At 41.8% G+C, this 13,209-nt stretch overlaps 1 protein-coding gene across 2 annotated transcripts; it reads right to left on the minus strand.

Moving 5' to 3' along the window:
• Nucleotides 1–34: 34 nt before the first annotated feature.
• Nucleotides 35–12,691, minus strand: cp110 (centriolar coiled-coil protein 110). Of its 2 annotated transcripts, XM_020654393.3 has the most exons (10): nucleotides 12,229–12,684; nucleotides 10,989–11,114; nucleotides 7,609–10,102; nucleotides 7,177–7,304; nucleotides 4,837–4,938; nucleotides 4,224–4,340; nucleotides 3,739–3,843; nucleotides 3,454–3,570; nucleotides 2,200–2,282; nucleotides 35–1,256 (listed from the first exon to the last, which is right to left on the minus strand). In XM_020654393.3, exons 1-10 carry the CDS (start codon nucleotides 12,355–12,357, stop codon nucleotides 1,106–1,108), a joined length of 3,552 nt encoding a protein of 1,183 aa, XP_020510049.2. In that variant the 5' UTR covers nucleotides 12,358–12,684; the 3' UTR covers nucleotides 35–1,105. The 2 variants fall into 2 exon arrangements, with proteins under 2 accessions (XP_020510049.2, XP_065809190.1); XM_065953118.1 differs by lacking the exons at nucleotides 35–1,256; nucleotides 2,200–2,282; nucleotides 3,454–3,570; ... (1 more) ...; nucleotides 4,224–4,340; nucleotides 4,837–4,938 and adding an exon at nucleotides 4,987–5,579 and having other exon boundaries at nucleotides 12,229–12,691.
• Nucleotides 12,692–13,209: the final 518 nt, after the last annotated feature.

Consider the following 13,209-nt stretch of genomic DNA (forward strand, 5'->3'; position numbering starts at 1 on the left):
GTCTCCACTGTCACAAACCAAACTTGAGAGCAACTTTGTTTTTTAAAAACCTTTATTAGAAACCACATACAAATAAATAAAATGTAAAAAAAAGGAAAAAAAGAAAAGAAAGAAAGGTCCAAAGTCATTAAGAATACAAAATTGTAAAGCTCTACATGTGTTTTGACTGACATGTGATTTAAATGCTCTAAACAATAACTTGGGAGTAACACACTCAAGTAACAACAACACCGGCATCTGGATATTAACATTTCTGCTATTCTTCAAAAATATTTCTAACATTTTGGTATATTAAAGCAGCAGTAGTGGTATGATCTTCAGGTCAAACCATGGCTGCACTTAACCTTTAAGTTTCCTGGTATTGTACATGGGGCTCATTGCATGTAACTACACGTTGCAACCTGTAAACATGTATAACAAAGCAATGTCTATTCATGTATCATAGTCACATGCTGCATGTCAGAGCCCTTGAGTTATCTCGTTCTACATATTGATTGTTTTGAGTTGTTTTTAGAGAAAGGAGGTAAAAGTGTGTTCTGTATAAACTTTAAATAATTGTGCTTCTTTACTGTGATTCATCTTGTTGGATAAATCGTCGGACCCCTGGGTTGTCTCCCACTGACCAGATCAAACTGAAATAAAGCCCTTATTAGTGTTATTCTTCATAACTGTGCCTTCCTGCTGTGAAATCTCAAAATGTAGTTTGTGAGTCATACAACATCTTTTAGGCACATCACAGAGCTTTGATTTGATGCCAAACTCAACATTTTCTCCTCTTACATCTGCAGCATTACTACACAGAAGATGGTGAAGCAGACCTAGTAAGTATTTTGTGTTAACAGTGGCTGTGGTGGGTTTTTTTGTTATCCCTGCTTTAAGCATCCTCTCTTTGTGAAACTTCTTTGTAATGTCTGAAAAAGAGGCTCCACTGAAACTGTATTATATTCTGGTTGTAGAGTGCTAAAAAAGATCCCAGCTCACCAGCAACAGGCCTCTCTTGGAGTCAAATTTGGATTTGGTAACTCTCAAATGACTAGTAATACAATATTCATGTAATCGCAGGAGGCCTTATTAAAGGTGCTCACTGGGGCCAATTAGGGGAGTGTCATCGGGGTCTGGAGGAGTAAGTGCTCTTGGGGACCCTCTGAGGATTTGCTTTGAATTGTCCTCGCTTTTTTTCCAGCGGCTGCTTGGCAGAGGATTCTGCGGTGTGTCCAGTCCTCGTCCTGTTCTTTGCTGCTGCCTTTTTTTGCATCCTGGAGGTAGAAATTAGGAGCTTTATTTAAACACAGACAAAAATGTTGCTTTTAAAAATATTACCTCAGCCTACAAAGCAAGATTTAGAAGTCATTAAAAAAACCTTCACATTTGTTGTTTGTCTGAAAGTGTGCAATCGTGTATTTGACTTCATATTGGGCTGACTTTTGGGGTGGGCAGTAGCTCAGTCTGTAGGGACTTGGGTTGGGAACCGGAGGGTTGCCAGTTCAAGTCCCGGTGCGGACCAAATATGGAAGTTGGTCTGGTAGCACTGTCAAGGTGCCCTTGAGCAAGGCACCAAACCCCCTACCCACCACCAGCTCTGCTCTGGCACTCTGACATCTCTCCATTAGTGCATGTGTGTATATTTCAGCCTATGTGTGTGTTGCATGAGTGTAAAAACAGAATTTCCCCTTGCGGGATCAATAAAAGTAAATCTGGATTCATGCTCTTTAGTGAGTTTGGGATCTGGAGCATATGATTCTGATAAAACATTAAAAAAAATGTGCAGACATGGAGGCTGTGGCATGTCAACCGTTTCTCAACCAGAAGCTTGGGGGTAAGATTCCCAGCTCCTGCAGTCACATGTTGATGTGCCCTAGGGAATGACACTTAAACCCCAACCAATTGCTCCCGCTGCTGCATCAGCGGTGTGTGAATGTGTATTAAGGGATTAGTCAATGCTGATGGTCACCTCACATAGCAGCCTCTGCCATCAGTGTGTGAATGTGTAGGTGTGACATGTGGTGTAAAAAGCACTTTGAGTAGTTGGAAGACTAGAAAAGCGCTATACAAGCTCAAGTCTATTTAGCATTTTAAAAGAGCATATTTTCATCAGAGTTGAGGCACCATTTTAAACTTCAGGTCGAACAATGTGTAGAGGTTCCTTCATCCTTTTATATTACTGTATTTGTACTTTGTGTATCCAGTGAATAAACTCACATCATCTCTTTTTTCCTCTCCAGCGATTTTTGTGTCGCCGCTGACAGTGAACTCTTTCCTCTGGGATGGCCCGTGTTCCCGCTCTAAATAATCATAAACAAACAAAAGCAAAAACTCAACTGAAGAGATTCACTCCCCACAAGGTGAAGCACTGTGGAAACCAGGTTCCCATAGAAAGGAACTTTAGAGTTAAACAATAAAGAATCACATTTTCAGTCATTAAAGCAACAATATGTAGGAATTTGGTTTGGTTTGGCGCCCAATGAAGGTCTCTGAGTGCAACGTAAGTCATAAGACACACATATTGCTGTTACGACTAACTGTTTCCATGACTACAGTGGCCAAATGGCTGCATTGGAGAGGGTATTTTATTACATGCTAGTTTAGGTGGGATTGTAAAAGTGCTAAATTTACAAATCTAACTTGAAGGTTGACGAGGAAAAAAACATATTTTTTGTGTAAGATGGATTTATTTATTTATCTGTATGCAAACCTGAGACAGAACTTGGGTTAGAGGACTTTCTGCAAGCTGCTGAACATGAGACAATGATGACACATTACTATACAGCTAAATGTTACGTCGCAATCTGTTATGAATAATAATATCTGCAGGGATGTACACTCTGCTTCATCCGTCTCCATCCTCTTTTTCTTAGCCTCAGCAAATGAATCAGAGACAGAGACGAGCTAACTGGCTTCTTTTTACAACTGAAGGCTTGTGTTTGAACTAGTACCATGAAGCCATATGCACTTCTGCGAGACGGCCGCGGCCCGCTTTCAAAGTTACATAGTACAATAAGCAGGAGATCGGGCCGTGCTGTGGACTTTGGAGAGACGCCGTTCTCCCTGTTGAAAGTTATATTCAATGAAATTGATGTTTGAAACGACTTTTTAAAGGTAGAAAAAGTACATATTGTTGCTTTAATGTCTTTAAAAGACAGCGATTGACTAGAGTACAGGCAACAATCTCATCATCCACCAGACTCATCATGAAGTACTTTAAAATGTTCCCAGTACTGAATGCAAAACGGTATTTTGAATTTCTATATTTAGAGCTGGATCACACATCTGCTATAATTTAAAAAACGAATCATCCACAGCCAAACTATTTGCAAACAGCTAAGACTCAGTAATTGTTAAATGTACCTCTAAGGAACTTTCCACACATAGTTCTGTATGTTTATAACAGTGTCAGTGTTTTCAATAAGCAAACCAACGCTCCTCCAGCTCGCACTGAGCTGCTGAAAAGGTTACCTGTCGTCTGTGCTCTCTCTCCATGGCCAGCTCTCGGTCCCAGCTGATCAGCTGCATCCTTTCTCCGGTTGACAGGCTGAAGAATATGTCGTTGACCTCGTAACGTGCCGCGCGCAGCTGGAGCAGGAAACAATCACAAAGCAGACGACGGCATGAATGAATGCGTGTAATCGCAGGTATTTGTTGTGGTAACTGGTAATGGGAGGAATAATTGCTGCGTGTGCAGTGAAGAGGAAGAGAGAAGAGAGGCTAACAGATGTTCACAACACGTGTTTGCTTAAATACCTGCAGAGCGGCTCTCTCCTGCAACAAAAGGTCCTGTCTGCTACTGAACTCTCCTCTGCCGGGGCTTTGCTGCTGCTGGAGGGCCTGCAGTAGCTGCTGTGTGTCCTGAAGGTCCAAATTACACAACAAGACTTTTTAATATCAAGTATTTTAAAACGATACAATCCCCGTTATATTAATGATCGATGGTATTGAAAAGAACTGAAGCTTTAAAATGAACACATCAGATATGGTCATGTTTATTAACCACAAGCATAAAATACCTTGGCAACATATTGTTAGATAGATAGAGCTTTTTTTTCATACTGTATGCCAGGGATTTGTATTTTAGTTTCATTGGTATTGAAACAGGTATTGATATTGTTTGATTTTGACTAGAATTATTTTGAAGATTAAAATTCTGGTCACATACAACCCTTGTTCAAATTACAAAGATAAAATAAAGTGCTGCCAGAGACAGACGTGACACTGCTGTCACTACTCACCCTGACGGTTCGCACCAGCTGCGCCACTTTCTCCGTCCTGAGAAGCCTGCGAGTCAGGAAACCTTTCACAGCCGATAACAGTAGGGGGCGGCAGCGCTCTGAGAGTGTGCTGGAGGGCTGAGGAAGAGGAGAGAAGGAGTGATGAGAGGGGTGAGTAATGAGGACCAGAGGGGAAGAGAGAGGAGAATGCTAATTTCATCAATGACAACCAATTAATTTCCCACACAGATTCTCAAGGTCTTTTGGTTGGCATCTGTTTAGCGAATCAACACAAGTGGACTCGCAGCTCATCATTATAAGAGAGAATAATAAGCAGAATAATAAGCAGCTGATCTGCCGTCAGTCACTTGTTGATTCTGAAACTGTTGCATTGAAGGGAAACGTTGTTCAACAAGTCTAGTGTAACTGAAGCCGAGCTGCTGGATTGAATACCGATTCGAGGGAAATAACAGATGATAGAGGTTTAAGATGAGGATTAAGACATCGAGGCGGGAGAATCTGTTTCACTTGAGTGTGTCAGCAAACTAATGATGAATTAAAATATTTGGCCACAAGGATAAGCAGGGCAAGCTTTTTGCGTCCCTGACATTAGTGAAAAATGTGCTCATGATACCTGAGAGATGCTGGTAAAGGTCAGCGTGTCCCCAAGACGTGAGCTGGACATGGAGCAGGGGAAGGACACACTCTGGAGGAGGCGGAAACGCTCGGCCAACGCCTGAGAGAGGGAGAGAGAGGGACAGACAGGAGAGGAGAGAGAGAAGAAGTGCATGTGTGTGTGTGTGTGTGTGTGTGTGTGTGTGTGTGTGTGTGTGTGTGTGCACGGCCGGCACATTGGGAGCAGGCAAGGTTGGAAAATATTGAATTGGAAAGGACAGCAAATGAGGCAGGAGGAAGAAATTAATTGAGGGTAGAGAGGAAGAGACAGAAGGGGAGAGATGGGGCACAGAGGCAAGAGGGATGAGATGAGATGAGAGAGGGAGGAGGAGGAGGAGGAGGAGGAGGAGAGGGAGCAGAGGAGGAGGAGGAGGAGGAGGAGGAGAGGGAGGAGGAGAGGGATGACAGGGGTGATGCGAAAGGAGAGATGGAGGAAATTAATACGGCCAAAGAGTAAAAACGATGTCGGAGGAGGAATGAGTGAAAACAAAGAAAAGTATGTGAGTAGAGGGAGAAAAAAAAAGGGGAGATGGAGAAGGGACCATTAGCGGTGGCACTCGGCGGGACGATCTGGCACTTAACCACAGACGCTCATGAATTAAACAAATTATCCTTTCCTTTTCTGTGTCAATTCCCTCAATCCCCCTCCTCCCCCTCCACCAGAGAGTCCAGCCAGCTCGCTCACTCACAACATCACAAGTGCTGGAAGGACAGAGGGGAGGCAGAGGGAAGTCTTTCTTATTAAACAGCTTATGTTAATTATATTGTTGTTAAGGATACATAAATTAAACTGAGACTGTGATTAATAGGGCAAGGACACCGGCCAAGAACAAATACAGAGACAAGCTGAGGAACGGGAACTGGTTGCCAGAGAGCAGCAGGCGTCCTTGAAGTCTTGCATGTGCCCGCGCACACACATACACACACTCACAAAAAGAGGCGACCATGCCAGCTCGCCTCTTAGGGACGTAATGAAACATTTATGGTAGAATCCCTGTGTGTTTTTTTTTTTACTGGGGAGAGTCTGAAGGTCTCTTGTAATGAGCAGATGTCTGTAGTCTGCCCACGACCCAGGTCTCCACAAGCACGCTCTAACAGGTAGGGGGAAAACCTGTGTGTGTGTGTGTGTGTTGGCACATATGGACCAGTGCCAGCGACATTCAAAGAATTCCTTCTGATTTCAAAAGAACATATAGGGTCAATGTTCTATCACATCTTAGTGAAATTGTATTTCTCCTTTTAAGTAGACTGAAAAACACAGGGACTGAACATTAAATTCTTCCCTTCTCAAAGGTGACTTTGGGTGGAGTCAAATGTTTGGAGAGTGAATTATGGTTGTTGTACAGGAGTTACGTAGTGCTTGATCTGTACAGCAATATGTGATGCAATCTAGTGCAAGCAGCGGGCCAATGGGATGGAGGAAATATCAGTACGACTGCGTCTGAAGCGTGTTTACAAAGAATAAATGTCTGGTAGTTTTAGAGACGTGTTATTTCAGGGTCTTTTATATTGCTGTTTCTCTTTCTTAAAGAAAAAGACACATCTGCCTGAAAAGTCGATAGTAAACCGTAAGTGTATTTTAAATATTCTATATTTTTCTTCCTGGCAATAAATCCTGTTGGGCTCTCTGGTAGTTAAGACGCCAACCATGACCATGAACAACTTTCACTGTTTAATACAGCGGGGGACTGTATTACAACTCTCAATCACTCATTCTTGTCATTTCTCACCATGCAGCTTCCACATTTGAACTCTACTAAATACATTTCAGAAAAAGTTAAGCATGTTCATTTTGGCAAATGTAACTCAAAAAGGAGTACAAGGTAAGTTGTGTAATGATGGGGATTATTTCCAGGTGTTTGGCAGTGTTACATTTATTTTAAATGTCTTACTGAGTACATGAAGTTCTTGAAATATATATCTCTTCTACGTGTTGAATAACCAGACTTTCTAGTATAATTAATCGGGTAAAGTGACCTAGAGCAAATACAGTGGTGAAAAATGATGGGCACACTGATCAGGGATGTAACAATACCTCCAATACAACACAATTGAAAATCAATCAAATTAAGGGACAAAAATAAATGGGGAGGGGGGAGGCATTAAAAGCTCCATATTAAGAATTAAGAAGACTTTTCTTGTATTATCACATTAACCTTCATGAATATAACATTAGCCACCTGACACCTACTGTTTGGCACCACAAATCTTATCAATATTGAACTTTTTTTTGTTGGTTTCGGATGTGTTTTCTTATCACAGCTAATCATTCACCCATTAATCCTCCCCACTGTCTCACCTGCAGTAGTTCTTCCTGCTGCCTCCTGTGCTGGTCTTGCAGAGCTCTGACCTGAGCGGCGTGGGCCTGTTTCAGTTGTTCCTGCCTGTCGTTGACACTCTTATGGTCTGCGCTCCAACCCATTGCAGCTATAGGCCAGAAACAGGACAATACCCGGTCACATAATGTCTAAGAATAAACTTTTGGGAAGACTAAATCTGTTACTTAAGGTCCCACCACTAAATGTATTAACACATGTCTAATGTCATGGAGCAAAAGGAGAGTGCTGGGCTCTGTAGCTGTAATAATCAGGTTGTGGCTGCTTATCCAATTCCAAACTTAACTTTTTTTAATTTTCCCTGGAGTCCAAACTCAATAGCAATATTTTTGAATATTCTTTGCATGTTTTGGCTCATATTTGATATCTCTGTTCTAGTATCATGCTGGTCTTACCTCTAGGCGTGCTGGAGTTTGGTCTGACCACTGAGTCTGCTCCTCTGAAGACGTCTGCGCTCCTGTCCTGCTTGTCCTCGGTCATATGCATGAGCAGCCTGCGTTTGACCTTGGATATCCCACTCTGACCTTCACTCTCGCTCTCAGGGGTCAGGTGTTTCTCCTCAAAAAGATGGCCTATTGTGCCAAAGTCAGATCCTGACCCTTCTAGGAGCCACAGGCCGGACGGAGCGTCCACATCGTACGACTGGTTGAGAGATGGTGAGCAGGTTGAGTTGTGACTCCCTTCAGCTGCCTCGTTCCTCCTGTCCACAGGATGGTTACTGGTGTCTGACAGCACTGAGACATTACTTGGAGCAGCGGCTTCAGAGGCAACATTTCTGAATATGTCGGGAATCCTAAGGCGCTGAGCTGCAGAGAGGAGGCATTTAGCTGTGGGCTGCTGCTTAATAGATCCACCATGATGTCGATAACTCTTTGTGAGTCTGTCATTAGTTGAACATTTTTCCTTTCCTCGCTCTGTAACTAAAGTTTTGACTAGCCTGAGCTCACTTAAGTTAACTTCTTCAGTTCCTTTTCTCTGCTTTATGACGGGACCATCATCCATGTAATTGATGCTGGGATCAGATCCTGAATCTTCATGCGAGTTCTTGGAATTGTTTAATGATTGTCTTCTCAGCAGCTCGTTTTGGTTTTGCTCTGCATCATTGCTGTCTTCATTGCTGTCTTCATCGTTACTCTGCGTCTGTTTGCTCCCATTAAGGCCCTGATTCCTGAAGTTTTCTGTAAGTGTGGACTCCAGATCTGAGATCAACACTTTAAGACCGGACAGGTTGGACTCCAGCTGATCTATGTGCTGTGAACTCATGGTGGAAACACCTGCTAAATCACCTTCGTTCATGACATTCACTTTGGAAGAGACTGTGGTGTGAATATTTTGAGGTCCAAAGTTAAACCCTTCAACACTGAGATTTTTATTCAAACCAGTATTGAGTAAACCTGTCTCATCTAGAGCTATTTTATCTTGGACACTGCTTTTGCAGCGAACAGGACTCCTGCAGAAATGTGGGGCTAGAATAGTTTTATATTTGCCTCCTCCTCTATGAAAATCTGAAGGGCTTGTAGTCAAACTGAATGCTTCCTGAACTGGGGAGGTTTCTGTGGACATGGGCTGTTGCCGGGCGAAGGCACTGATTTCTTTAAACTCTGTCATGAGTTCTGGTGAAATGTTTAGCTTATTATTTCTTAAAGTTGTTTCTTCCTCAACACCAGTCATTTCCTTGATGTTCTCATCTCCTGTAGATGTTGTGCTTACAGTCTTTTCCTCACTCTCAATCCTCCCGTCATTGTCCCAGGATTTCTTTGGTGACATTTCCACTGACTGAATAATATTGCCTCTGCTCTCTTTAGTTTTCTTCCCCTCTGCAGTTACACTGCCCTTAAGAGGGAACTCGTCGTTCTCCTTATCAGAGAGGCTCGGCTCCTCTGTCCTTGCTTTTGGCTGTTCTTGGGTCCTCTCCTTGATTTTACTGTTTTTGGCTTGGTTCCTAAGCATCCGCTGGCGCCGCCGATACTCTTGAGATTTCTTCAATAGAGCCTGGAGGCTCAGGCGATAGGGCTCCTCTGATGACTCTTCTTCATCTCCGTGGATGTCGGCTTGTTCTGTGTCTGTGTGGTCGTCCTTAAGATGTTCTTCTTTTGCAGGACAGAGATGAGGGCAAGAAGTCTGAGATGACTCTGGATTGTCTGAAAAGCCACTGTGGCCCTCCACTCTGTCCAAAGTTTGATCTTTGTCAAGATCAAGTAAGGTACTAACAGAAATGTTTGCTTCATCCTCTGTGCTGTTTTCAAGCCAGCTTTCAGATTTCTCTCCTTCTGAACTCTCACATATGACTGAGTCCTCCTGGAGTGTGGTGCCACAAATGTCTTCTACGTCTTCAAAGTCTTTACAAAACGATGATTCTAGTCCACTCCTCTCAAGTTCCTCTCCATCTATGGGAGGGTAGCTAATGATATCTGGCATCTTGGCGATTGTGTTTGAGGTGTTGTGGAGGAAATAGCCATTCATGCTATCAGCTCCCTTCGAGGTTACAAAGCCATTGCTCTCTCTCCCTGAGTCAATCCCGACGGTGACACCAGTGGCATTTTCAACATTCTCGTAGGTCACGTAACCTAAGGACAGGTGGCTAACACCATTAAAGGAACTTGGCTGTGATCCATTTTGGCTGTAACATGGATCCATATGGCATCCTTCCTGCCGAGGTGTCACACTTGTGGCAAGAAAGGCACTATAAGCTGTTGATGTAAACGGAGGGAGAGCAACATCATTGTTTTCTTTCCTGTTAGGCGGAGATGAGAGTGAAACATCATCCTTTGTGCCTTGGAAATGGCTGCTCGGGGAACCTGATCCATCGTTGATTTTATGTAAATATGAAGATGTTGTGTAAATCTCCGACTCTTGAAGCAACTCCTCCAATGTTGGCGTCGTCCTCAGCTACAATTCATATAATCAAACAGTAGTTCTTAGACATTGGAGAAAATATGTTTTCTCATCTGACCAAAGCCAGATCGGGCATGACAGAACATTTATTAGTATATTTGTTTATATGGCTCCCCATTGGCTTCAGCATAAGCTGGAAGTTATTCTTCCTTTGGTCTGCAGTTTACATTGTGACAATACAATTTACACGTTTTTAAATACAATACACTAACATTAAACGTCACACAACATTAAACAACACACATCCAATCTATAGTAAAATAACAAGTGTCACAAATTAACAAGAAAAACAGACAATACAAAGCCTCCAAGTGAATGTATAGTGTCTAAAAGTTAAATGATAGCATTAAAAGCCCATGTAACCATCACATCACATAGAGTTAATATTAACTACTGGAATTTCTTCATAGGTTATGTTCTTTAAGTGTAACTGTATTGATTGTTTTGTTTTTCTAATATCATTTGGGAGTGAGTTTCATTGAAGCCTTGCTCGATATGTTACTGCACTGGTTCACACCAAAGATCTCAGGGGTGGCGCGAGGCTAAGTCTGCTCTGGGGTAGTCCAAATTAAAATTGCACATACAGAGAGATACAATTGCAGCATTTTTCATTTACATATTTGTATGTAACTGATTATAATGCTGGACCAGACCACAGAGCAGTAATCCAGGTGAGGAAAAAACAAGGCCAGAATAACTTGTTTAATTTGTACTCGAAGGACATTCAAACCATACAACGACTATTTAATCAATACAATAAGAGTGTGTTTGTATAGGAGTGAGCCTTCTGAAGACTTAAATATGACTTAAGTCTAAATATTAATCATGTAGGTGTTCAGGTACAAGAACATATTAGGATGACTGAAATGTCAGGACTTACATGAACACTGTGGAGGATCGTCTGCACATGAGTCATCCTCGGATCATCCTTTACCTTCCTGTGGACGGCAGCTTTCTGCGCTGCTTCTCTGTGCCGCTGCATCTCCTCTCTCTGTTCCTCTGAGAGCTGTTAGCATCAGAAGGCAGACATGAGATGGTTATTAAACACATTAATAATAAGTATCTTCTTTGTATTAGCCACCTCTTTATATTTCTATAGATCAAGTACTTTCTTTAGTCATCACATTGAATCCAAGAGCTACAACTATTGATATCAGCCTCACATCTATTATCATTAATATAAACATTAAAGTGACTGCTCTTAACATACTTAGTTGTAACTGCTTACACTACACATACTACATTTCCATTATGACTGACATGTAGCTATAAATCTGTTAAAATCTGTTTGTCTTCATCCTTCTTTTCAAGCCCAACACAGTTTGTGGCTGTTCATCATGAGTCTGGTTCTGCTTGAGGTTTCTGCCTCTTTAACCCCTGAGGCCCCTTAATAAAAAAAACGTACACTTTCGTCCCTAAGACCGAAACGGGTCCCTCTCATAAAAGTGTAATAAAAATCTTATATATGATTTTTTTTTTTTACTTTCACCACATCAAATCCTTTCAACTACTTCAGAGCTCACCATAGATGTAAAGTTTTTAAATATTGTTTTACATTTTTTATGTTTTTAAGCCCTTTTTGTCATAAGAATCCTGGACTTTTTCAATGGGAAAAACACAAAATGTGCAATTTTCCCCCCAAAAAAGTGCAAAGTGGAATATTTGAGAGAAAAGCATTATAATATGTCAGAATAACAGTGTATCAAAGATAATATGGTTATAATGGGAGCAGATGGGACCAACTTGGTCCCTAAGGGTTTGAGGATGAGTAAAATCCATATCTCCTATTCTATACAACTTGCAATAAAGGGGTCATGAAATTTTAAAATGTATAATAAAAAGTAACTTCCTGGCAAAGTTTCATACAATTAGCATTAAAACTGACTGATGTATTGAGAATCAAAGAAGGGAAAATAAGCTAAATGTGCACGTTTGGGCACTAAGTGTCCTCGAGGGTTAAGGAAGGTTTAGTCTTGGCACTGAAACTTTGCTCCTGATGGATTCATGTTTCTTTGGAGTTGTGTTGTAGTACTTGACATCGGTCTCTTCTCAGAAACATAACACACTGCAGTCTTTGACAGAAAGTCAATAAAAGCTTTATAATAAAAGAGAACTCGTACCAGAGGAGGCAGAACAGGTTTTCCATAGAAGCGGATGAGAGAGGATGAAGGTAAAGGTTTCTCCTTTTCCTCCTCTCTTTTCCTCAGATGAGAGAGGCGAATCTGTACAAACGTGTCGTAGTCCTCCATCGAGTTGCATCAGGAGGCGTTTTGTATTGATTTCTGATACTTAAAAGGACGAAGTTGGAGTTATATGTTGACCTGTGAAAGTAGCTAGCTAGCAGGCTAACAGGTTAGCTCAGGTTGGTGTGATAAACGTTAGCGTTTATCCGTCGTTAAAGTAAACAGCTGTTATGGGAAGGCACTAAGAAAAAGACCAGCCCTGTAGTTTTAACTGTGATCAAAAGTAAAGGGTAACACGATAAAGTGTAACAGGTTTACTACACTAGAAGCCTCCATCAGGATGGTTCAGTGTTTACATGTTTACCCGCCTCGCCTCCCGGAGCGACACTCTGACAGTTTGAACTCCTGCGAAAACACGGAGCGGATTCAACACACCGACATGGATTTTACAAACTACACAGCATTTAAACAACTATAAAACTCATAATAAAAATAAAAAAGTCGTGTAAGATTAACTTGGCAATGAAACCGTAACCCCTTTGTCAAGAACATTACCACTAATCTTGTTTTAAGAACGATGAAATGTGTTGCGCTCCGTGTTTTGCGAGGATCCAGAAGAGTTTGAGACAGAGCTGCTCAAACGTGACAGCGCCCCCTACAGGCCCGCCCAGGTGAACAGAGTATGAACCATAGTGTAACCATATGAACATTGGCTTCCTCTACATACGTTTTTTTTAGTTTGCTCCAATGTTTGAAAGTCTGAAAGTTAATGAGTGCCATTCAGCGTATCCAAAAAGTGCTTTTATTCACGGAATAAACAGCACAGGTGAAAGTAATACAATGCAGCAATTACAGCTTCTTGTATGAGTTATTTGCTGGTTATAACACTGGCTGGATCTTAAAGCAGCTGGAGAATAA

Source organism: Labrus bergylta, chromosome 1, assembly GCF_963930695.1.
Source record: "Labrus bergylta chromosome 1, fLabBer1.1, whole genome shotgun sequence".
Classification (NCBI taxonomy): Eukaryota; Metazoa; Chordata; class Actinopteri; order Labriformes; family Labridae; genus Labrus; species Labrus bergylta.

Bases quoted from the DNA above. Each gene is read 5' to 3' on its own strand.
- cp110 (XM_020654393.3), bottom strand. From the start codon at position 12,357: ATGGAGGACTACGACACGTTTGTACAGATTCGCCTCTCTCATCTGAGG. The intron at 10,103-10,988 runs GTAAGTCCTGAC...TATGAATTGTAG, and splicing joins CGATCCTCCACAGTGTTCAT to CTGAGGACGACGCCAACATT. The intron at 4,939-7,176 runs GTGAGACAGTGG...TCCCTCTCTCAG, and splicing joins AGCAGGAAGAACTACTGCAG to GCGTTGGCCGAGCGTTTCCG.